Here is a 26714-nt window from a genome sequence, read left to right as displayed (position 1 = left end):
AAGCGCCTACCGCGAAGCCCTTGCAGGGACGATGCCACCCCGAGGACCTCTCTGTTGGCCGAAGTCGTGAACTCTGAGATGGCAAACGTCAGCGCTTTAGTTACAGTAGGGCTTCACTGATCTTCCCTCCCCTCCGCTCCGTCTGGGCCAAATCTTAGCGGCTCCTATTTTATTATTCCCCACGCTGTTTCTGAAAGCAAGGCCACGACTCACTGCAGGCTGGCAACCCTCCGCCGAGCAGAAGGCACAGAGCAGCGGCTGTGTGCAGACAGCGGTACGGCCTGGGCAGACAGCGCCGTGGCCGTGCCGCCTCCCGCGGCGCCCGGCTCCTGCGGGCGCGCGTCCCGCCGCCCTCTCCCTTGGGCCCACACGCTGCGGTTCGAGCGGCTGGGCTGCGGTTCTGCCCCGTCTCCGGCAGCCAGGGGCAACCCACCTCCCCATCCAACCCGTCACGCCACCGGCGCCGGCCCCGCGCAGCTCTGGGGCGCAGGACAACGTGCTTCCTTCCTCCCCGCCGGCTGGGCCCGCTGCCGCCGCTTGCCCAGCCCTTCGCCCGCCGCTTCGCCACGGCGCTCGGGTGTCTTCGGCAAATTCTTGCCATACTTCACCGAGCCAGACGTTGTAAATTGGATTAAAGCGGTGCCTGGAGAGATTTGCGAGCCAAATGTTTGAAGCGAACGTTAGCTCCAGCTGGTTTATAGCTGGCCGCAGGAGCGCCCCCGTCCCTCCCCTGCCCCGTGGGGGGCTCACGCCGCCCCCGCCGCCGCACACGGCCACGTCCACGGCAGCCGGCCACGGGCGCAGAGCAGCCCCAGAGACCAGAGGCTCTGCCCCTGCCTCCCGCTGATCTGAGCGGCACCCGCAGCTCCTAAAATAGATGCCAACATTCATGTCAAACCCTGCAACAATGAAGAACTTAAGCTTAAAAGATATATATATATATACACACACATATATACATATACCTTCTCATTTCTCCTAGGAAAAACGTGTGCTGGGGCTGAGTGTGAAAGGCTGGGCACCCTCCCCATGGCAGGGGAGGATCGGGCCGTCACCGACCTGAGCTCCTGGAGCATCAGGCTGCTCACGCCAGCTAATTATTTCATCTTTAAGTATCACATCACCTTATATTATTTCTTGCCTATCATAAAAGTCAAGTGATGTAGTCAACATCTGTGAACCACTTGGATAGTTTTATGGACCTGGAGGGCAAAGCTGCTTCACTGAGCACGGCGTAAGAGAAACCGAGCCTATAGGAAATACTAGTAACATAGGCCTCCCAAGAACCCAAATTAGGCAGAACGCTGATCAGAAAAGTAGCTGGCATGCACAGCAGGAAAACTCAGCGAAGCAGCGCTTCGTTGCGGCAGCAGCTGCGCGCTGCCAGGCGGAGCCGGGGAGCCGGCGTGCCCTGAGCCCGCGTGCCTCTGCCTGACGGGTTGCAAAGCTATAGCGCAACGCCCAGATGGTTTTAATCCAGAATGTGAAGATCAGGCAACCGCAAAAGAATTGCTCTGCGTTATCTCCGGCGAGCTCGTTGGCCCTGACGACGTAGCTCTCACCAAGGCACTGCTTTGCATCCATCTGATTCTGCATTTCATTGCAAAGCGCTACTGCTTTGCAGGGGACACAGCGGATTAAATTTGATGGTGGAAGCAAGTGGATAGCAGTTTTCACCTATGGAAACCAGGAGTTCCTACAAAGTAATGTCTATTTTGTCTTAAAAAATAAACCAGTTTCTTTTAGCCTCAGAGGTTTCAGCGTGAGTTTTGCTGTGGCTCAATGAACTCATGCACTATGGGGTTAAACATGAGTTCACGTTTGCTTTAGCGACGCGCTCGTCTTGCAGAGGGAGGCTTTGGCCCCGGGTGCGAGGCACGGCTCTGCCCTCCCTCTCCCGAACGTGCCCCGTTCTGCCACGCGCCCTCAGCCTTCGTCGGCTGCACGCGAGAGCAGGCAGGCGCTGAGGAAGGGGCGCGAGCACATCTGCGGGAATACCCGCGCTAAGTCGCGTTTTGGGGGCTGCAACATTTCAGAGCGCAGCAAGAAGAGCTGCAGCCCTCTGCCCCGGCGCTTTGTTGTGGGCCCATAAACGTTGGAGAAAACTGAGTGTTTTTCCCCCAAAACACGCACATGCACATGACAAAAGTGCATGTTTGACAGCCTCCCCGCTCCTGAGTCGCCCGTTTTCAGATGACCCTGAATTGCTTCTCTGTTATGAAGTTTCCAACATCCTGTTTTCACCACGGTTATTTTAACCTTCCGATTTCGCATCATATTTTTCCTTCTGCCCATGCCAATGCACGCTGTAACTCCTGGCAGCCCGGGTGGAAATCTCCTCCTCTGGCTGTGCCAGCGTTTGACCGAGGACCCGGCCAGGCTCGTGGCAGCGCGCGGGCTCTGCCTGGCCCTGGCGTGGTCCCTGCCGCTGGCCTCTGCGCCCCACAGCCGCCCCGCACCTCGCTGCCCGCCCGCCCAGCACCGGCTCCCTGGGGAGCCGCGCAGTCCCCAGCCCGCTCGGTGCCGTCGATACTTTCCTGCAAGTTGGCTGAAGCAGCCACAAATCTACTTTATTGCTCCTGTAATTATCAGGACAAGAGGAATTATGCAAGGTACTGATTAACTATCAAAGTAGGAACCGTACAGCATGTACGGCCGCGTTCCTGCATGTTCGCCTAAGCTAGTGGTGGATTTTCAGCGTTAGGCTGCAAAACGTGAGCCTCCTGGTTGCAGGCCAGCTTGCTGCTCCGCCACCGGGGTGTCAGGGTTCAGTCAGACTCCTCCTGCCCCAGGTGACTCGGCTCTTCTCTCTCCTACGGGCCCTTAAGCTGATCACGATAAGGTTTTGTACCTTGTCTCTTCTGGAAACCTGTTTCATACTCGAGGTTGTGCAGAGAGCGGAGTCAACAGCAACAGGGTCTCCCATCAGTGGATTCATAACTGCGCTGGGATGCGCGGTTACGCACACACAAGGCTTCCTGCTCGGCAAAGGAGGACTCTCCTCGCTCCAGCGCTCAGTAGACATCGTCGCTGGCTGCTTCTCACCGCGGCAGAGCAAAAGGTGGACTTCCAGTTCCCGGAGGTGCGAGGGCTGCCGGCGGCACCGCGCGCGGCCCCGCTGCCGCCTCACCCGCGCGGCGTTGGGCAAGACGCGCAGTTGTGCACTGAGCTCCTCTGGGGCACAAAGCAATGGTATTTCCGGTCTTTGGCTTTTATCTAGTCTCTCCCACGACCGAGCGACAGCGGCGAAACAGCTCGCTGTGGCGTCCGTTCCAGTCCCGGCGTCACCGGCAGGCAGGGCCGCACGTGGTGAAGAAGGTTACGCTCAACAACCCGTTCCAGCTTGGGCAAAACAGTATTGGTAACGTGTAACCTCCGTAAAACAAGGGAAAAAAAACATCATGGAAAAAATCAGTAAAATATCATGCATAAATGTCCAAAGGATTATTTAGTAACTTAATCTTTAAATGTGAATCAATGCTGAATTTGATAAAAAAAAGACTTTGTAGTGTTAGCAAAAAAAAAAAAAGTCTCAAAAAAGGCAGACATGACACAAAATAAAATACAAACCCATCTGCTTTCTTAATCATAGGTTTTAAAAATGTCCCTGCTAGTTATCTAGCTATTTCAAGAACTGCACTATTTAAATCTATATCCAAACAGAAACACAGAAGTCATAATAAATCTGTCATTCAGTTCTATGGCTTTAAACAATTAAAAACGATAAAATTCAAGAAAGACATTGAAGGGAAGTGCTGTCTTCAAACAGCTACTGACACTGCACATTTAAGTTCTAATCCACCTGGAATTGCATCCCCAATAATACTGAATGAGAAAACAACATTTTATTACCAGAGTCTGGTTGCAGAACATCGACACGTAAAGTCTTTCCAAGGCTGCAGACTAAAAGCGTGTCTGTAAGTGGATTAAGATCAACCATCTTGTAAAACAGAAGCTCCAACATGACTGCACTTGTGCGGTACAGACACCTTTATCAGCAAGATGGTGCTGCTAAATGACTGGATTTCTGTGTTTCTTGCAGCAGTCATGCTGGGATTAGCGTAGCAAAGAATCCCCCACCTTTTACAGCACCGGAGCCTTGGGGTATGTCTTGAGCAACATGGCAAAATTCCAACATAAAGAAAAGTTTGTATTTGGTTAGACCTCATATGTGTTCTGAGATTGTCCCATAATCTTCACCCAAGAAGACAGGACACAACCTACACGTCTTGGACTGTACCCAGGCACAAATGATCACTGGAAGAACATACTAACCCTAAACCAGATGATATAAAAAACTTTCAAAAATCAAACTTGTAATTGAAGGCACAAATAATCTAGAAGAATAGCAAATTTGGACAATTATGAAATAAAACCAATAACTGAAAAAAACAATCAGCAATCTAGTAATGATTCCTTACTACAGAAACAGCAGTACAGAGCAGATTAGCAGTAAGGGTAGCTTTACCCAAATAAGCGAGGTGTGCAGGAGGAGAGGTCCTTCTGCATGTCTCTTTCCATGTAGCTGTGCCTTATGCAAAGGACCTTCATTCCAGCTGGTTTCTGATAAATCTGTTAACCCTTCTGTCGCAGGGAGAGAGGCTACAGTCAGAGATGGAGCCATACTGCACTCAGCTCGGGGGTAAGAATGAATTCATTATCACACAGAAAAAATGATAAAAATGTCTGTAATCCTCCCCGAACACACCACGAGTAACACTTGCTTCTTCAAACGTTTCTGGAGCAACACATCCACCAATGCCTGACAGTATCTGTATCACAGGTGAATAACTAATTTAGCAAAAGGGGAAACAAATTCAGGGAGTGTAAATGGGTTGTGCAAGGCAAAAGTATTGCTGGCTCTGACCCGGACAAGTCGGAGGTTCATTGTCCTGCACTCAGCTGCAAAAAACATATTTTCTTATTTCATAACAGCTGTAACATTCTAGCTAGGTGACATAAAGGTTAAAAGTAATTTTGGCTGCGGTAGAACAGCACACAGATTACAAGAGGAATGCTATTATCAGCGGTCACCGGAGAAGGCCTGCTTCGCAGGCAGGACGCGAGAGACGACTTCCAGAGGAAAGACGATTATACTATGCAACAGCTACCGCCAGCTATCGGCAAAACTGTTTTCAGAACGTGGCGGTACCCGGTTATCCCCACGTCCGCAGGCGCTACCCCCCCAAATACTGTTTGGTGCATGCAGATTTTTATCATCAGTAATACCAATTCCCAGGCAAAAGGAGGAAGCCATGGGGCTTTTCAACAGTCAATATTTTAAGGAGTCCTCAAATAACACTCAGAGTAAAATAGATAACCATTAAATATAGAAACACTTGAATGAAAGCATAAGCGTTCTGGGTATAGACGGTGACCTTGATTACAGAGCTTGTTACTAAATACACCACAGAGTTACTTCATGGATTGTTCAGCTGAAGTCTGACGCAAACCGTGGTAGAAGAGCAGACAAGAATTCGCAAGATGATGTAAGCACAAAAATAATGCGAGGAGTAAAGAACAAGCTGGCTCAGGACTGCTGTGCCTTTCTTCCATGGCCGGTCCATTATTTAATTATGTGCAAAACCTAACCGAAAGGTGGACAAGCACTTCCAACTCTCAGCAACAGGACAGCAACAGGGTCATAAATGCAGGGGAAAAGGTTTGTGAGAACAGATTCAGTTCAGGGATCTTTTCCCCTGTACTTGCACCCCAAAATGATCTGTACAACAGCGTGCCACTGGGTTCCTCAGGAGCCTCACTAAAAACCTCCCTGAATTTCGCAGTATTCATGCCTGCGGCCTAGCAACTACAAAAACTCCACATTTGGAAAAACTTGCTAGCTCCGATCCTCACAGAGCGTGAAAGACAGGAGCAGCAACAAAGAGCCCACAGCGCTGCAGACCAGCATCAGTGCCGCACAGAAGAAAAACACCGCAAGCAGGAAGCCAGGTAAACCCCGTCCCCCCTCCCCCAAACACACCTTGTGAAAAAAAGGCGGTAAAAACCCGTCCTTAAAATAATGCCTCCAGGCGATAAGCCAGATTAAAGTGCGAATTTAGCAGGACTTTCAATTTTTGTAGCAGGCGAAGCTCTAAGAACTGCTGCAGCACAGCAAACCGAACCACAATAGCAAGGCAAACAGGAAAAGAAGGTAAAAACAAGGTTAAAAGCATGCATTTGAGGATACAAATGCAGCTGTAAGCAGAGGTCTCATTGCTGCATACGTAGACACGTCCAACTAATTTTCCCCTGCCTAGGGAGGGCGTGGAGGGCGGAGGGGAAGCAGCGGTAGGGAGCGCGGAGCTGCCGCCCGCCTCCCTCCCCGGCGGCTCTGGCACCAGCCGCGCTCCTCGCCGAGGCTGGCAGAGATGCGCTGCTCCCGCTGCCGTCCTACCACCAGCAGCAGCGCAAAGAAAATCTTACGTCAATATATGAGATCATAAATAGTAAATCTTACCTAATTGAAATCTAGTACAACTGGGAGAAAGTTAACTGATCACGACCGAGAACTGCTGCTCCGAACAAACTGTTCCTCTTTGTGCCAGGCTGCAATTATTAGATCTCATCTGATGACAGTGCGTTTTACACGCTCTGTCCTGGCCTATCAAATAAGGGTGAACAGCATCTCTTCTAGCTCAAGTTGGATCTACTTTAAAATGCTGCCTTCTAACCCAACACCACTTAGGAGAAGAAGAGGTATTTTTAAAATTTGGTTCGTATCCTCATTTCTTATGCTGTTGTTAAGTAAGGGTGTTCATTTTAGTTGGCAAGCACCTTGGCATTGAACAGTGGTGCCTTTATCTGGCTTATACTTTAAGCCTCTTCCATAATTTGTTTTCAGGCAGCTCAGCTGCCAGGCCGCAGCTGAAGAAGCGCTCATAGAGCTGTCGTACCTTCTGCTCCAGGGCTGGGCACGGCGGAGGAGCCCAGGGCAAGAACAGCCTTCTGCTCCCGGGAGCCCTCCTGGCAACCCTACGCTTTCCCCGCGTTCTCCCAAAACAAAGCTTCTGTATCTTGCCTGGGAAGAACCAAACTCCATGTTCTGATTATCTTCATTTTCTAGCCATAGATTTAAGCTGGCATGATCCTTATGAAGCGATTCCACTTTCTTTAATCACCTCCTCAAAGGGGATTACTTCTACGTAATAAGCAAGACGGACGAGCCGTACCCTCCAACTATCAGGGAAGGCAGCCTCTTTGAGAGCACTGTTTTCACCCCAAGAAGCCAGAAGCATCCCCACTGCGTTTCTCCCAGCACAGCGAGCTGTCAAGGGCAGTGAAGTACAGCACTGGATTTAGGTTTGACAGCTGATTTGCATTTGACAATCACAAGCTTCTTAGACATTATTTTCTTTTTTGTAAGGAAAAAAAAAAAAATGAAACACACACACGCTTCATTTGCGCAAAGTGTGTCCTTAGGCTGAATTTTGTTTCTAGTTTCCAAGTGCTCCCCACCCACTGCTTTCATCCAATCTCAGAAAAACCTGACTATCACACCACTTCTGAACAGTCCCTCCCCCTAGGAGAAAGGACAAACACGTTTCCTCCCCCCCACAGCTCCATACTCAGGAAATGATGTGGCTTTCTAAACAGTTTCCTAATGTATCCAAGAAGATACACTGTGCCCTGTCTCCCAAAGTGTCCATTTTCTGCCATGTCTTAAGTTGCAGCTCCCCCTTTTAAGAGAGCTGTAGGCTCTGCTACCTGCCAGAGGAGTAGGGGTGGAAAAAGGTGGAAGAACTACAGCACTGCCATGGAAAAAGTAGTGGGAGTTTGCCAAAAGATGCAGCTTTATTGTATGGCTAATGAGCTCCGGCAGGAATGGTTTCAACACGAGGAACTGGAAAAGGAACACGTGCTGCTACTCCTAAGGCTTGCCGAAACAGAAACGCGGTCTGCGCGCTTCAAAACATCCAACAGCAGTTACCTGGTCCTACTTCGGGAATCGCCTCAGGAAAGCGCTCCAGTCATTTTCTCGGCTGACGGACCTGTACGTTTACCTTCACTCCAGGTTGCCAGCGACACGACAGGGCTCACATGTTCTTTCAGCCGTTTTCCACTGGGGTGATATTCTGTCTAAACAGCTGATGAAACAGTAATGCTCACTTAAATCCAGGAATTCCATTGCCTTTTTCGACAGACATCGTTAGAGATGCTACCACATACTTACGCTTTCACAGATACACCATCACCCAAGACTTGGTTAGGTGCAGGCTGCAGCCGTCGACCCGGGACGGACGGACGCGTGCTTCGGGAGCTAGGGCCAGGGCTCTGCGTGCCCAGCGCCAGGCAGGTCGAGGGCAGGCCACACCACACCCGCTCACGCTTCCGCGAGTACTGCCGAGCTACCGGCTCCAGGCGAGCAGGCCTGCCTCCGTAATACGGACGGCTGCATTACTGCGGCAGCTGTTTATTTCTCATTATACAAAGCATCAAGAACAACAGTCACGTTTGCTGGCCATGTTTTTATTTGTCTTTTGTTTTAAACAGGGGAGCCAATGATACATCCAGTATTTCAAAAAATCAGAAGGTAGAACAAATTTTCAAAAGACTGAGATGCTACATGCTATATTTAACCTAATTTTATTCATGCTTGCTTTTGAGGGAGGTAGGGAGTGGGACAGGAATCATTCAGTAAAAACATACAGTAAAAACAAAATGTCTCACCATATAGAACTTGAACCTACAGTAATGTTGTACCTTAATTATTTCCATGCACACAACTAACATTACAAAAATTTTTAAAAATGAACACAATTAAGACTTCTAGGAGCATTTTATAATAAAGCAATTCCTAATTTCTTTTGTAGAGATCAAGCACCTCCAATTACAAATTCCTATACACAGTGAGTGCTTTACTTGAAATGAAAAACAAAACAAAAAAGATGCATTGGATAGCCTCAGAATAAGCCGATGTTAATATATATTTCAGCTATGTAGGCAATAAACCATAGTGCTAAACAAACTTTTTATCTGAAAAGTAACTCAAAAATTAAGTTGACTTTCTATAATTACAGAAATATACTTATTTGCTAAAATAAATAAAAGTGCTGCATATTAACACTTCACTATAAAGAATGCATACCAGAACATTTATAAATATTGAATGATTTTTCAATAAGAATAGCTACTACAATAATGCTGGCTAAATAGAAGTGCATAATGAGAAGCACTATGGGTGGTTAATGTTTTGCCACATACTGCTGTTACCTTGAGGTAGATAACACATGCGTACCAAATTCTGCATTCATTTCAGTTGCTGCTGGTATCATGTGTCTAAGAAATGTGTACAGTATGAAAAACTCTAAAATACACATGAATGAAAAAATGTTTTGGGAAAAATAGATATTTTCATGCAATTATGTACAGTCTCACTGTGTAAATTTCAAGGCAAGATTCTTTTTCTGCAAAACATGGACACTGTTTTTCTGAGAGAATGGTTTTTTTTTTTTTTTTAACTTGGTTTAGTGCATTTTTTGTTACCTCCTGCATTTTGCATTATTTTGCTCTATTCTTTAATTTTGTGTGCAAACGACATGCCAGTTTAAAAACAAAACTAACTTATGTATAGAAAGTAATTCTGGATTGTAAAAACAATGGTAAACAGAAAGCTAATGAAATCCATACCAAAATTACACCATCTGATTCAAGTAAAAAAATTACTTACACTAGTAATAAAAAAAGACAAACACACCTCATGAATATAAAAGAAATGTCTGCTGAGTGTTTTAATTTAGATGTTTCAGAATGCTGCTGTATGTTTTGTGGGGAATTTGGGGAGATGATTTCATAGCAGAAGGCGTTAACGTGGCCTGTATTGACTTCAGGGGCGAACCAACAGGGCTGTGAAACTGAGGAATACCTATAGCCTCCAGCTGCTTGTTGAAGAGCAGCTCTCCACTGTTACTGAGAAAGCTCTCTTCTCTTTCCTTCTCCCCAGGCTTCCCCTCTTCTACTGGCTCAGGTTCTAGCATTTCAGCATCTTCTTTCTTACTAAAAAATTTGTCCAAATAACTGGTGTAAGTATTTTCTTTTTCAACTTGTTCATCTTTCCTTACTTCACAACAAAACTGGTCTATGAGGAAGCACTCTTCCCCGCCACTTACAAACTGACTATCCCAAGAAGTTTGGTACAGAGCTTCTAACTGTGCCAAATTAGCCATTCCTTTCTCCTGCTTCTCTCTGCTCACCGACTTTGATATTAATCCTTTCAACTCTAGTTGAGACACTGAGCTATTCAAGTCATTTAATTTATCAATATCAGTAGACTCATGTTGTAAACTAAGCTGAATGGTTTCTGCTATAAACGAATCAAAGTCAAATCCTTGATTCTTCTCCCTTTCTTTTTCAACAAGCTGCTGTGATGCTTCCTCAAGTGCTATCTGAGCTTTCACCAATCCATTCTTTTCACATTTAGACTTGCCTTTCTTGTCAGACTTTTCTTTGCTCTGTTCCTTCCAGTTCGAAAGATCTATAATAAGCTTGGGCTCATAGTAATGGTTAACTTCACTGTCTCGCCAAACTAAATTATCTAGGTATGAAGATGACCTCATTTTGTAATTACAAGTGTGACTACATTCCAGATCACAATACTTGTTTTCATGATGATCTGAATACTGCCAGCAAGGCTCAGTAGAGAAGTGGGTATCAAAAGCAGGATCCTCCAGATACTTTTCACGATCTCCATCCAAATATTTGCGAGGATCTACTTGCACTTCTTCCTCATCAGTAACATCAGAAAGAGCCCTTGGATCACGCTGAACTTCATCAGCTTCATAGTTGTTATGAATAGGCCAGTCATGGTCTGAAAACTGACTTTCGTGGTATCTGTAAAACAATTTCCTAAGTGTTAGTGACTAAAAACAGTCTTCTAGCTCCCAAACCAGACAGTTAGGATGAAAAATACCCTCAGAGAATACTGACAATTCAATATACGTCAAGTTTTCCTCAACCGAATCAGATGCCTCTTTCAGGTTTTTAACTTAATCTGGAATAAAGCAAACCTTATATGCACATCTGAAGGATTTAAATCCAGAATTACATATGATAGCTCACTCCATTTACAGAGCTGCTCTTAAACCATGCTTAACTGACTCTAAATATGAACTCTGTAATTCTCTTTACCATTATACGCACTAAGTGATGGAAAAGAACAATCCATACTTAAGATTCTCTACACTTTAAATTTACCTTTAAGAAAAATATTTGGGGGAAAAAATAGTGGAGAGATTAAATTTCAGGCTCAAGTCCAAGTAATGCATCAGCATATCCAGGTCAGTCTAACAGAACTATTAAGCCAATGACAATGCACTGACTATGGAGGAAAAGTTTGTTCCCAGGCTGACTTGAAAAGAAACAAATAGAAATGGAAGTGATGCCCATGAAGCAACAATGACTTCAAATACACAACTGAGTCGCACTGTGTGTCACAGTACGCAATAAACTTACCTTTCCCAATTATAAATATGGCTGTGACTTTCATCCATCAGCAGAATATCATCAACCTCATCTTCAATGTGAAAAGGATGATTTGAAATAGGCTCATCCGTCGGAAAGGAATAAATGCTCATGTAAGGATGGGACAAAGCTTCTTCTGCTGTCAATCGATCCATGGGACTAAATGTCAAAATTTGCTCCAGAAAGTCCAGTGCTGCAGAGAAAAAGCAAGTTACAACTAAGTAAGAGATCATGGAGCTTTCAAGCACCTAGAATCGAAGATTAAGATGCAGTATCTTGCTCTATAGCTGCGCACCTGACTAAAATCTTCTCACCTGCGCAGAATCAGCTACTCACCCTATACTGCCAAAAAGATATTACGTAGCCATAAACCTAGAAGAGCGGAAGCAGGACAATCTAACATCAACAATAATTTAACTTAGAACAGGAAAAAATTACAAAAGACAGAATGCTTCAAGTTGAATCAGTATCTACCAATAACTGTCATTCAACAGGGTTGTTAATCAGCAGCTAAGATTCAAAACAGTTTGTTTTGGGACTTCCTTTAAAAAAAATTTTTTTTTTTTTTTTGAGAAATAGTCCTTTTAAACTGACTCCATTCCAATGTTTATTTGGATTTGGAGGGCTAGTGTCTCAAAATATGAGCAATTTCATCAGCCTTCCAGTGCAAACAGGTCCAGCAGAAATGCATAATTCTGCTCCAAAGATGACCAAGTAGTTATCACGTAATTAAAATGTTTCTTACAACAGCTGACTACAGCTTTTCTTCAGAGAATGTACAGATTCTTCTAAATGAAACTTGCTTTTACCAATCACACTGTAAAGCTGTTCACTATTTCATGATTTTTGAAATATAGGAAGTATTTTTTCTGAACTACTTACCTTCAGGACTGATGCCTGGAAGCAACTGAGTTAAAGGTTTGTGTGGCTCAGTCATATCATTTCTAATGTAAACTGGAATTACATTGAGAAGCTCCTGACGGTCCTCCTCATGTACAACAGGAATTGATTCTAGAATCAGCTGCATCTGTTCAAGTTCATGTGCACCTAAGCACCAGGAGAAAATACAAGCTGTCATTTAAACTTCACACACTCTTGATCCATGCATACAAAAGACATAGCAAAACTTTGTGCTCTGTGCAGCTACTTGCTGTGAAGACTAGTGTCTCCCGTAACAGAGGAAAGGCTGAAGCTCTAAATTTGAATGACGCTAAATGTGCAAAGCTCTCAAAAATGGTGTAGGATATGAAGAACTACAGAGCTGCTGCACATAGATAAAGATACCTCACCTTCAGTTTTTGTCAGTTAAAACCAAGGGCAAGGTACCCTATCAATACTGTATCTTTTTGCCAATATCCTGCAGCCTGCCTCCTTCAGCGGATCCACCTCATTCACTCAATATTTGACCCAATTTTGATTTATACAGTCCCTTATCAATAAAAGCAGTCATGGTTTAGCTCAGCTAGAAACCTGACAGACTGTTCACGTTCATACTAGTATTCTGCTTTGAAATCCTGTATTACTGTTAGATACAAGATGAAAATATCTGCCAGGTAAGTAGTGTAAGCCTGTTTAAAAAAAAAAAACACACTAAAGAAACAAAAAATACTATATTTTAATTTAAATTATCAAATATTTTGAAGTGTAGTGTTAATATACCATAAGCTTCTGACACAATGAAAAGGTAAATAGGTAGTGGCTTTAAAATAAAATTCAAGGTAAGAGGCAAAAAACCAACAAATGCCAAACACTAATAAAAACCTTAAGACAACACTTCCAACAATCTGCAGTGAAAGTCCTTAGAAAGGAATTTTATTTGCCTTTGAAAACTGATATAATCAGTTTATAATCATTTACACAACAAAACAGAAAAGTATTTTAGTAAGTTTTTATAAAGTCATGATAAAAATATCTAAGTTATTTCACTTCTAACGGTCTCTGAAGTATCATTGGGTTAAAAAAAACCCTGAAAACGATAACAGCATACATAGTGGATCCACTTTGAATAAATGAATGACAACCTTATTTCCATACCAACATTAAAATTCACGTACCAAGAAACACAACTTGCCTACCGCAACCTATTGTTCACCTCCCAGCAACACTCACCACCCTAAAGATTCAGCTAGCAGACGAAGATGTATAGGATTGTTTGCATGAGTGTTTCCTTCCTTCGCCAGGGAGCTTTGGGCAATCCTTAGCAATGTTTTAAAGCACGTGATATTATATACAAAAACAAATGGAGTCAGAAACAGATTGTACTGTCTCAAAAATATACACACTGCAGGCTCACTGCAGCGGTTTGCATGACAGTCTGCACTGGCCACCCTACCACACAGCTGCCAGATGATTTAAATAAAAGCTGAGGCAAAATCATTAAAGAAGAGATGACTGATACCAACTTTACATCAGACGGTAGTGATTCAGTTGGGCAAAGTTATCTGAAGGATCAAAAAAATTGTTTGCTTACTTCAGACTATTACAAATTATTTAAAATAATCCATCAGATGCTATACGGTCCATGATTTACCAGAAATCACATTCTAGTCTATCTTTATCTCATGTCATACCCATTCTGAAATTAAAGCGGAATGAAAAGGCTGAATTAATTAAAAATTTTATTTTAAAATATTTGAAAGAAAGAATTACGTAAGTTGTTTATTTGAAAAAGTTATTAAATTCCTGACTTGACTTCCCTTCCCTCCCTTGTCCCAGGTATTCGGCAATTTTGATCTGCCACTATTCATCCCTTTCCTTTAAGCTTTCCAGAAAGCAGGATTCCTAAGGGTTAGTTCGGAAGTGGCAGCAAATAGCAAGTTACAAATTAACCAAATCCTCCCTCCAAACAACTTCACAAGGGATTTTTATTCAGACAGTTAGGATAAGTTAATGGTCACACCCTCAAACCTTTTCCCCCTTCTAAATGTACATATTAACTTCACTTTCCTTTAGGCCAAAAAGCTACGGTACTGCTAATTTAATCAGAGGCGCACATTTAAAAATATTTTTATAGATACCTATTCAATGCGACTATGGCACATAAGCCTACAAATTCCAGATTTTTATTAGACTGAGTCAAAAAAATCTAGATCACTGTACAACTATCAGACTAACAAAAACTTTTGGCAAATACTAATGTATCAAAAATCCTTTTGAACAGTTATCTTCACAAAACAAGTAGTTTTAAGTTTTATGTATCCTCCTATATAAACAGAAGTGATATGACCCGCTCTCCATTTAAATAAAGTAAAACAAAGCGATTTTAACATTACTTAGGGAAGCTGTAGGCTATGTGCTGACATAAACCAAGATGCAAATACATAACAATTAAATTCTCAGTAGACCAAAATCCAATTCACTGAACACAAAACTTTTTTCTCTGTCAGCAAAAAAGAAAAGGAGATTAAAAAAAAAAGGTCAAGATTAGCAATATTACTAATGGACTGGATTAAATACAGGCCATGAAAACTGAAGAGAATTTCACGAGAATCACAAAACACCACTTGGCCTTCCATGTTTGGTCAAGTATTTATCTCAAGTGTCTCCCCGTGTTTGTCTGAAATGCAGGCGCATAAAACTGACCAACTCATTAGTTAAGGCATAATCTGGTGTTACACTTTATTTCACAGAACAGTTTAATCCAGCCTTTGAATTAGAATCCAAAACATCTAAGCCAATACTCCAATTTGGCAAGAGGGAGAAAAAAGTCAAATCAGAAAGGTGGAACAAAGGTCCACAAGTCCCTAGGAGCCACAAAAGCAAAACCTGCCTCCCTAAGGGGTACACTGTCTTAAGCTCATAGAAGAAAGTAAACTTTAAATGAGTTCACAAAGCTCAGAACAGAGCAGACCATTCTTCCTCCATCATAGGCAGGAAGCTCAATTTCCAGGCAAAATGTTAGATCCTACCCAGGCAGGGACAAAGTGCCCAGAAGCAAAACAGTGTCCGTGTTTGATGACGGTGATCAAACTGTGGATATCCCAGAGCCAGTAAGAAACAGTTAGCAAAGGTCAAAGCAAGCAGAAGGTCAGGCAACAAACACAGCAGACATCACAACTGCAAGTCAGCTTTTGTGGGTTGCTAGTTTTGCTTTTCAAAGCAAGTAAAAACATAGAAGACACTGATACGCAACAAGTAAGCGGATACTTGCAAGTACACAGCTTTATGTTTCTATTCAAGCTAGAACACAGCATCAGCACATTACTTCAAACGCTACTTTAAAAAAGGCAAAATGCTAGTAACGTCTTTACATAGCAATTGCATCACTGGATGCAAAATCCTAAAATTCACGAGCTTTCCCCCACTTTTCATTATTTTCTGATAGAAGAGCCAACATTTTCAGGTACTAACACAGTGGAAATCTAATACATCTTTTACTAGCAGAACATTTCATACATTGGGGACATTGCTCCAGTAGTTATTCACTGAAAGAGTTATCAACTCATTGCAAGTTTTAAAAAAAAAGCCTCTTCATATATTAAGTGCTAGTTTCTATAAAATTATGATTTCAAGGTGACAGTATTCTATTAATAGTTCTTAATGAGAAAAAGCACTCAATTTAATTATCTGGATGCATAAAGCTAAGAATTACTGCAGAGGTGTGGCTTTAAGTCCCCATGTATCTAAAGGAATGTGATCTTTGAAATACAAGCTCAGTTCATAGAGGTTTTATCTATACGAGCACAGTAATGTGGGCCAACAAAAGCAAAGCCAGGAGCAAACTTGAGTAAGACAGCTGCTGCTGAGACCCAGGGGCTACAACATAAGCATTTCGGGGGTTTACTCCAGACTAGCTCATCCGCTCACACAGGCTGAATGCCATCAGCAGGTGGAGCACCTCAGGTGAGCTCCTACAGTGCAAAAGGCAGTTTCGTTTTATCTAACAAGACTCTTCTTTGTACACGGAGCTCCATCAGCAACGTGGTACAGCATCGTGATCAGAAGACTTGCGCCAAAAATGTATTCCTGATCCCAGCTGAAGTACCAATATGGGTGCACCCAAAAAGACTAGAGCATTGCTTCCTATCTCACCAGAAACATTTTGAGACACTGGAAACATTTACAAATTTCCCTGGTATGGCACACTGAATTTTATATCCCAGTTTAAAATCAGGTATGTCCCACCTCAAAGTCCTGCCTGTACCACTGAAACACAAGAAACGAACTGAAATTGACTGAAGCTGGGAATTTTCTTAGGTCAAAACAATCTGCAGATGGCAAAAAAGAATTGGGAAAGGAAAGCCTATTCTGTCATAACTTCAAATATAAGACAGTTAGAAATTATTAGGTCTACTACATTTTTAACAAAACAATACTCGGAACACTCATCATCCTCAAATACTTCCTGGGTATATCACCTTATTAAAAGATATACCCATTTAGAACACTTCCCTTGCCTCCAATAGATTTAGTTTAACATAATAAAAGACCAATTTACCATACATGTGAGCACTAAATTAAATTCTGGTAGTTATCTAAATACAGACTGGTATGAATAACAAATTTAAACATTTTCTACTGTTAAAAAAAAAAAATATATATATATAGTTTGCTTATACAAACGTATAATAATACAGCATATCCTGACAGCCAGTATGAATTGACACTAGCTGTGAGAATCAACTTTTTTTTTTTTTTTAAGCAAGATTAAGAACTGTCATTTCTTTTAGGAATACACACACATACACGTTCTTATTCTACCCACCTGCAAAGAGGGTTTTCCCAGTCAGCATTTCAGCAAAGATGCAACCTGCAGCCCACATGTCAATGGCTTTAGTGTAGTTGTTAGGAGAAAGCAAGAGACGGGGTGATCTGTACCATTTAGTAACCAATCCTTCAGAAAGATGGCCCTAATAAAAAAAGAACAAAACAAAAACCAAAAGCTTACTTGCTTTTTCAGGAAGAATGTTTTTTTAATTATTTATTAATTTTTAATGCATTACCTACTTCAACATTTTGACTCAAGCTCCTAGGGATAAGGAGACAGCACTAGACCACATGCCATCTACTAGTCCAGCATTCCCTCAGCATACCATGCATGCAAATAACATCTATTCTTTTATTTCTACTTTTCAAACAGAACTGCAATATCTTTATGAATGAACAGCAATATACAAATATGACACTATTTATTAATCAAATGAGGGACTGCAGCAAAAGTTTTCTTATTCCCAGATGCAAAATAAATGAGATAATGAACCCCCTTATGAAACATTACCTGAACCAGGAAGACAGTATCTCTAAATAAATCCCAGGGAGTAGCCACACTTGTCACTATGAATGCACACCATTTTTAAACTTATCTAGGGCTTCTATACTTATGCCTCTCAGGGTCTTTATTCACTGTGCACACTCTGCTTTTCTGAATACATCTAATTAAAAAAAAAAAAACAAACAAAAAACTTTTTTTTTAATTTTATGCCTGCAGTAGTCGTAATAATTTAACTGTTCCCATCTGAGACAAAACACGCCATCCAAAGATCTGTTCTACTCTATTTGCAAGCATTTCAGTTCTGCTCAGGAAACGTAGTCACCCGGATGAAGGTGAACTCTATTGTGTGACCCCTACCATGATATCCTACCCATTAAGAGGTCTTCTATGGACTATGTTTTAGTAACCCCAAAATACTCTAGCCAGATATTTATTTTCTATAATAGAATAACTGGCTAAAACCAGGAAGTGGAACAGGCTACCCAGCAAGGCACAAGAGCCTCAGAACTCGTCAATGAAAGCGAAACAATTCTGATGTTCTAGCAGCCAGCTGTACTGACATACAAAGACACTTTCTTGCACATACACTTTAAGTGAGTTGAGTCACCCTTCAGAGGATCCTAACAAGCACCAGATTAAGAGACAGGAGCAGGGAAAAAGGAGCTTAGTACACCCTACCCTGAGCTGTTAGATCAGTTCATTCCCTCTTGGAGTCCTGCCATCAACTACTCATTTAAGGTGAACATTACTTTAAATACCCAGACAAGGACTGGCAGTCTTATCTAATTCTGCAAAGGTGAAAGAGATCCTATTTTAAGAAGGCATGGTTGTCATTATCTCTCTTGAATATTCTCACTCGGCACATACCTTGTGGGAATAATGAGGATCCATGATTCGTGCAAGACCGAAATCACCAATCTTCAGCACCAAGTCTTCGGTATTTATGAAAAGATTAGCTGGTTTGAGATCTCTATGCAGAACGTTTGCAGAGTGAATATACTTGAGCCCACGTAGCAGCTGGTACATGAAAAGCCTGGCATGATCTTCCAGTAAAGGGCCTTGCTCTAGCAGGTTAGCCAGATCTGTCTCCATATACTCCTGGACAATGTAAACACAGTTCAGTTCTGTAAGGGAGCCCACATCATCTGTTAACTGGCTTCCACTAGGACCAAGAATTTCAAATACTTTGACAATGTTATCGTGGTCAAGTCTTCTAATAATTTTGATCTCACGTAGAGCATGTTTAACACTCTGAGGATCGGTAAGGACAATTTTCTTGACAGCCACTCTTTTGTCACAGTCATTATCGACAGCAGAAAAAACTAAGCCGTTTCCACCACAGCCCAGTGGTTTCAAGTCCATATACCGAGAGCCCAGATCAAAACCATGAATGTTCATGAGACTTTCAAATTTTTCTGCCATTTTAAAATTCTTTACCTTTCTTTTTCCTCAAACTAGTAAGCTTCTGTAAACACGCAGAGACACTTCCACCGGTATCTGAAGGAAAGGTCTTACAGAAAGGGAGAAGAAACACTTGGCTTTGACTGCAAGATGGTTTCTTGACACTCTCATTTCATTATGAGCCAGCCAGGCCTGTTGTGTCCCCTTGAATTTAGAGCCTGCGAGCTCTATAACTCAAACTGAGCAGAAGATAGAAAGATTGCAGCATTCATAGTTCAAGAAAGGTGCAGCATTTCTGCAGACATCAAAGAAAATACTCACAAGAAACTCAAACGGAATGAAATGACATACTATGCACTCAGCTCTACTGTGCTAAACTGGTTAACATTTAACAAAAATGTGAATAAATATGCACATAATAGGCTTCTATTAACATCCTCCTCCTCACAGTGCAGATACATTCAGTGTTGGACTGGTCCTGAGCAGCGTCATTCTATGGTGCTGGTAAAGCACTACTTTTTCTTCCTTTTCTCTCCTTTGTTTACAGTCTAGTTAAACAGGAAACTGGCAGCTCTTGATTTACAAAAGATGCCTTCTGTTAATGATCAGGTGGCTCCAGCTCACCACAATCACAATCAAAGCTACCATCCATTTTATTCCGTGACAACCTGAAAAGGAGAGAAAAACAGATCAGTGTTCCAGGAGATACAGAAGTCTTCCTCCTCTCCTGACGAGATGCGCTAAACACGCAAGTTACTTAGAGATGCACTAAACACGCAAGTTACTTGGTGCCCACTTACAAAATGAGAAGCCACCACAACTGCTGAAATAACTAGAAATAACACATCCTTTTCATATTTCTCGTGGAGGAAAAACTGACAACCATCATCAGACCACCATTTCTAAACATATATTCTGAAAGTTTTATATATAACCGACGGAGAATATTAGGTACATAACGAAAAATCCTACTGAGTTTTAATAAAGAAAATAATATTGCAGAAGACTTGGCATTTCTCCAATGCAACTGCTACAAAAAGGACAGCAATGATAACATCCTGCATCTCAGTCATCAAATTTTGGAAGAATTCTTTCAATCCAGTTTTTACCCAAGAACAGAATTGGGTTTTTAAACTAACTATTTTGCCATAACAAGAGATAACAGGGTACCAGTCACAAACAAGGGTAAGGTTTGTGCACTCCCAAGATTTATTCCCTTTCCAGAATATACAGCACACATCCAGTGCCATTTCTAAAGTCTGAATCCTTTCAAATAAAGTTTACTAATATCCCAAATAATAATTTTGCCCCTATAGATTCACTGTTGTAAGAGCCATAGGAGCATCTCCTACTTTCTACCTCTGAGAAGTACATCGCGACTTTATCAGTTACTTACACACTTGGATCCAATCTAGACTATGTAAAATGTACTGACTGTTAGTTTTCTACTATAATGACTGATGTATTCTCTAACTGTTTCCTTTAACATATGGGCACTTTCAGACATCATTAATTTTTAAATCAGTATAAATAGTAGTTGCATTCATTAGAGTATTATGAAAACAAAAACTGTTATTTTCTCAGTAGGTTTCCCTAGCTGCAATAGCACAGAACACAGTCAAAGACCACATGTTGTATTTCTGCACAGTATCCTCAAGATTTCTTTCAAATGCTCAGAGATGCCACAAACAGAAGAGTCAAAAGGCATACCTTACACGATGTGATAAGTTACGGCCAATTTCATTACAAATTGAAGAAACTTCTTCCCCACCAACTACAGCTCATATCAGATCACCAAGCGTCATATCTTCAACCTTAAATTGACTCATTTCAGTTCTTCAGCCAGCCCTCTAAATAAACGCATCATGTTCCAGAGGACCAAACAATTTAAAATTAATCTTTTGAGCGTTTTCCCCCAAAACTGTGCTAATACGCCAGCAAAGCAACCAGGACCAAGTAAAACAATTACAGCAAGTGATGGATCATCAAAATACTCTAAATAATGGTCTCTTATTTTGCTAAAATAATCAAAACTGCATGCAGGAAAAAAAAAAAAAACAGCACATTGATAGAAACAAGAGTGCTGCAACACACTTGGATATTACCATTTCTGAGGCTGAAGTCTGACTGCCACCAAGACGCACAACACCAGCGCGCTGGCTTGCTCACTCCTGCTGCCGCACACCACCCCGCGCTCAGGTATTTGCACAGACACATGACAAACCACAGCAAAGAATGAAATGAATCCTTCACAGTATTTTTTCTTTTTAAATAAAGATCACCAAATGTAGCATTCCTAAACCGAAAATTTCCACTACTGTAGTATTCTGTAAAAATGGTGATCTTCAAGGTTTTCTGTACACAGCACACCTGGCCATTGCCTTGAGAGTCCCTTCTTAGCATATTGTGAAGAGCTCTATTTTTGTAGAGTGTTTTGTAAGGGTTATTATAACCTTGGCAAAAGTTTAAATGAGGTAACCCCATTACTGCAAGCAAATTATTTCTAAACAATGACACTTTCTTAAACTCAGATCAGAACTTAAGCTTTCAGCATGAAGACCCTTCTTATAATAACCCATAGGTTTGTTTAAAGAACAAATATCAAACTCATTCCAATATTACTTAGGATAGCACCAGTAACAGTTCAACTCTTTGATCATGTACAATTTAAAAATCAAGAGGCTAGCTTTTTGGTTTTTAAACTTTTTAAAACTTTTTTAAGGGTTCTCATTCACAGCACAAAGTACCACTAGCTTAGGCACCAATTTCAGGCTCACTCATTTGGAACTGTCACCTGTGAACTAGTTTGTGTCACTCCAGACAATTCTCCCTTCGTTCCCTATTCCCCCTAAAATTGTTATGGAAATTTATTTTTGTGGCTTACATGTAACTTTAAATTTCACGCTAACTCAAGTTCCAAGGCCTCTGTTCAAATATCCTACAATAAATATTCATTGTATTCATTTAGGAACATCTAAAAACAATTTTATCCTCTCCCATAATTAAGCCTATGATTTCATATTGCTGATGTCTTCAACATGCAGCAATACTGCATTGATTTCCACCATTTGGACGTCACATCTGGAACCTCTACTTTAGCCAGTTCCATCAAACAACACAGGAACAGATTCAAAGAGATGCCCAACTACCTTATCGATTGCAAGGAGTAAGATTTGCTGATCTTTTCACCATCAACTCCGACTTTACAGCTTAACACCAAGACTAAATAAAAGCTGAAGCAATACTACTTATGTAAGAGCAATGACAACATTAATGTTCACCTCAAGGAGAAACGGAGTTACGTCCCACTTACTTTCTAAAGCAGAAGCCCTAAAAATTTCATCCTTAGTCAAGAAAACAAAGCATTGATAATTTAAGCAGCCTACTGCAGCCTCCAAAACCCTAACCTGTCATAAACTTCCCATATAACTACGAACAAATGACTTAATCCCAAGGCCACAAAAGGCAGTGACTAATCATGCAAAACAGGATATAGCCATAGGAAACTGAAGCAAGAGGCAACCACTCTACCCAGCAGACACAGGAACCAAAATGAGCATTTTGAGGACAATTACAGATGGTCATAGCTAAAATATCCAATAATTAAAAAAATAAAATAAAAATCCAGTATTGCGAAAGCAATCTTTCATCTACTGTAACTGAAAATTCTACTTTGCAAACTAAACAGCTTACAACACTATGGCAGGTTCATTTACCCTGATCAAAAAAAAAAAAAAAAACATACTTCTAACCCAACGCAGCACATTGATGCTACCTGTGAGAGAGAGAAGATACTACAAAGCTTAGCTAAGGATGTACCTCTTTCACCATGAAGGTTGGGCACCTCACACAGCAGAGCCCTTTGCTCAAACTCAGTAGATCCTCTGCTGCCTTCACCTGCAGCCTGCCGGCTCCTCTGCCAGGACTGCAGCTCTCATCAGCTTTGCTGGCTCCAGAGGCCAGTGAAGCAAGAGCAGCTCTACCAGTTTCCTCGTGCACGGGGAACAGCAAGCAGGCACTTAAGACAAATAGTTCTGTGGACCAGAAGTGAGTGGAGGGATGGGAGAAAAAGAAGGAAAAAAATGGGCGGGGGGGGGGGGGGGGACTAGCCCCAAACTTCTTTAGACTCTGACTAAAAGAACAATTACTTAAAGAATATCCAACTAACCAAAAATTAAGACTTTTCTCATGTCAAAATAACCTCAAAGTAGCAAGCTTTCTTCTTCACGTTTTATAGCCCTTTTAACACTGGAAAATTTTTTTACACTAATACTTGTAAAAAACAACACATACATGTTAACTTTACAGATTATTTGGGGTCAATGAAAGTCCTAAGCATCACTCCAATTACCTGCCTTGAAAATACAGAGTAAATTAAAAAAAGACTGATCCTTTTTCAGTTGTGTAACGTGCTCTAAACACTTAACAGTACAATTTGTATAGCGCTGACAACATAATCTGTTAAAACCAATGATATAATAACATATAGTATATAAAAAAAAAAAAAGAACTGAAGAACACCCCAAAAATCCCCACTGTCCTGGATTTTCATCACCCTGATTTGTGCTCAATAGGCTATTCGTTCAGGCATTGATGTTTCCATTTAGATTATCTGTCATTTATCCAGGACTACAATTTTTTTAAAGAGTACTTTCATTCCTTCTTCCCACTAAGTTTTAATAGGGAAGCACAGAAATACTAATTTCCTATGTTTTTAAAACAGCTCAGTTCTTGGGAGAGGGGGGCATCCGTGACCCAGGGGAGGACTATCTTCCTGAAACTATCCCTGCTCTTGGCAGACATCAGCGCACAACTGGCTTCATGCATTATGCAAGGGGCCACGCAAATGCGTGCTAAACTTCTGCATGTGTATTTGTCATAGTTTTCAGGAAACAGGATGTACACGAAAACACTGTCAAATACGAGACGTTTACTTTTTCAGAAGTCCAAATAAGACCAAAAGATACAAACCGATTAAATTATGTAGACCACATAATGATCAGATCGTTACTCACAGGAGAAAGACCAAGGATGACTAATGACATTATTATACAACCTGCTAGGCGCTATCCCTTTGACTACAGAAAAACGGGGCACAGAAGTATTTTTTTTTAGACCAGCCACGTTGCAGCCAGTAGGCAGAATGAGTCATCGCGCAACTCACGAAACTGCCGCCGTTTCGAGCCTCCCCCTCGCTCCCCGCGCTGCTGAGGGAACTCTGCGCTGGCAGCCGGCAAACGGTACTACGAGTTTACGCGTTCTCCCGAGGACCTGCGCAGGCACACAAAATCCGCTGCCTTTTTCACAGCGCCAACAAAAGCGGCACGGTCCGCCGGCGGAGGGAGTTCAGGAAAGCCGTCGTCGGGAACAGCCGGCCGCCCCACGCCCGCCTCCTCACCGGGCAGGGCCGCATCTCAAATAACGACCTGAAAAAGCGAGGACCGCGCGACAGGCCGAAGGGCGCGCGCACCTCCCGCGCTGCGCGGCCGGGCCGAGTCCGCACCCGCCCGCCCCGCGGTCCCGCTCGCCGTTGCCCGGCCGAGCCGAGGCGACGGCAGGAGCAGGCGGTGCCCGCCGGGGGCCGACTCGTCGCCTCCGGCCAGCGCGGCCGAGCGCAGCGCCCCGAGCCGCCGGCGCTACACGGCCCGGCCCGGCCGCCATCCCCCGCCGCCACCGGGGGCGCAGGCCCAGCCCGCGGCCCCCCTCCGAGGGCGGCGGCGGAGCCCCCCCGGGCCGCGGCGAGGGCAGCGCGGCGGCGCCGCCACCCGGGGAGCGGCTGGCGGCGGCCGTTGGAGCGCGCCCGCCGCGCGGCCTCCCCTGCCCTGCCCTCCCCGCCGCGCCGCGCCGCCCCCGCCCGGCTCCCTCACCCCGCCGCCGCCGCCGCCGCCTCGGCCCCCTCCCGCGCCGCGCCGCGCCGCCTCGGCCCGGCCGCCGCCGCCCGCCGCACTGCGGAGGGGCCGCGCCGGCTGCGGGCCGGGTGGGGGGGGGCGCGGGCCGGCGGGAGGGAACAAAGCGCCTTTGTGCGGCGGGGCCGGGCCCGGCCCGGCGCGGCGCCGAGCGGAGCCGAGCGGAGCGCGCGGCCGGCCGAGCCCCGCCCGGCCCCGGGCCTGGCCCCGGCCCCGGCCCCGGCCCCGGCCCCGCCGCCGCACTCACGGGCCGTCCCGGGCTCATCAAGGGGCTGCGCTGCTCACACGGCCGGGCCCCGCGGCCCCGCCACCGGCTCCCGCCCGCCTGCTCGCAGCCGCCGCCGCAGCCGCCGCCATGTAACCCGGCTCGCGGGGCAGAGGGGGGCGGGGCGCGGCGGGGCCGCCTCCGCGGGGCGGGGCCGCGCCGGGCCGCGCTGCGGGGACGCGCCGGCGGCGGCGGCCGGCAGCACCTAGGGCCGCCGCCGGGGCCGCTCAGCCACGCCGGGCCTCGCCGCCGCGCCCGGAAAAGCGGGGCAAAACCCCTGGCGGGCGGCGGCGGCGCGGCCGGGCCCCCCCCCCCGCCGGGGAGACCGGCCCTTCGCCTTCCGCGCAGCCCCGCGCTCCTTCCGCGGCTCGGGGCCGCCCGCCTGCGGCTGCCGCGCCCTCGCGTGCCTGCGGGATTAATGCAGCCTCGGCGCCCGGCGGAGTCCGACGCCCCAGTGAAACCGCCCTCGGGGCGCTTTGTACAGCGGTTAAACGTTGCGACTTAATATTGACTCAGGCTTTAGAGACCTGCGGACGTGAACCGGGCTCTCCCCTCCAACGCTTCGTTAATACTCTTAAGCTCCGATTACAACTGCTGCTTCCCGCCCTGACTTGATCTCGCTCCCTTCTGACAGCTTCCCTGGGATGAGACTTCCCCTGCTGAAAAGTGCGTTTGACTCGCGGCCTGGAAGCGTGTCATTTAGCAAGGCTTCGGGGTTGGTTTGCTTAGCGTTTGCCCAGGCAGAACAAAGCACGCCAGCAGGAAGCCCCAGCACAGAGAGGGGAGTGGGAATGCCCGGTTTGGGCAGCTGCAAGGATGCAGAGAGGAGGGTCAAACTGTGCCTGGAGAGCGGAGTTACAGGTCCTGCAGCAACGGGGCAGGGAACCCGGGGAGGGGGCAGAGTTAGGAGGACCCGCATCGGTCGCCACGGGCAAGCAGGGCAGCTACGGAGGCGAGCGTACGCCCATGGAAACAGTGACGAGCGGGGAAGTGGTTGTACGGACCAAGTTCAATCATCCCGGCTTAAACGTCTGTCACGGTGGAGAAACAAAAGCGTGGTCGGAAGCTAGGGCCTGCAGGAATGACAGAGAGGCTCTCCTTGTCTCAGGGGGACGTTTTGACTCGGATTTTCCGTAACCTTGGTGTCTCTGCGGACCTGAACGTTTTCCCCACACACATCTGCAAACTACCCGCCATTGCTTTCGCCTCTGCAGACACCAGCCTCCTTCTCACCTCTCCTGCCATTGCATCTCCCCAAACAAATGGTAAAATTATTTTTCCTTTAAATCACAGCTAATACAATAAAACAAAGCAAAATAATTAAAAAACTGGTTCAAAATTCTCCCCATGAGACTTTTATGCAGCTGTCTCAGCGGGGAAAGAGATGTTCTCACATATTTAGAAAGATGCATGAAAATACTAAGAAGAAAGAAAGTCTTAATAGTTTCAGTACAACTCTTCAAGACCGGGC

At 44.5% G+C, this 26714-nt stretch overlaps 1 protein-coding gene across 10 annotated transcripts in view; it reads right to left on the bottom strand.

The window, feature by feature from the left end:
- Window positions 1–8448: 8448 nt before the first annotated feature.
- Window positions 8449–26714, bottom strand: part of MAPK6 (mitogen-activated protein kinase 6) — a 98069-nt gene continuing 79803 nt past the window's right edge. For 7 of the 10 annotated variants that reach the window (XM_068958901.1, XM_068958900.1, XM_068958898.1 and 4 more), the window contains 5 exons: window positions 18539–19740; window positions 17165–17309; window positions 12343–12507; window positions 11452–11653; window positions 8449–10830 (listed from right to left, as the gene is read on the bottom strand). In XM_068958901.1, the coding sequence (XP_068815002.1) occupies window positions 9732–10830; window positions 11452–11653; window positions 12343–12507; window positions 17165–17309; window positions 18539–19093 (2166 nt within the window). In that variant the 5' untranslated portion in view covers window positions 19094–19740 and the 3' untranslated portion in view covers window positions 8449–9731. Of the gene's footprint in view, window positions 10831–11451; window positions 11654–12342; window positions 12508–17164; window positions 17310–18538; window positions 19741–22891; window positions 24180–24236; window positions 24494–25225; window positions 25370–26714 lie in introns of those variants that run through there. The other 3 variants (XM_068958893.1, XM_068958897.1, XM_068958896.1) reach the window with 3 other exon arrangements.

This window comes from Struthio camelus, chromosome 12 (genome assembly GCF_040807025.1).
Source record: "Struthio camelus isolate bStrCam1 chromosome 12, bStrCam1.hap1, whole genome shotgun sequence".
NCBI classification, from domain to species: Eukaryota; Metazoa; Chordata; class Aves; order Struthioniformes; family Struthionidae; genus Struthio; species Struthio camelus.
Note: the sequence above shows the minus strand (reverse complement) of the source record. Positions and strands in the feature narration are given on the sequence as shown.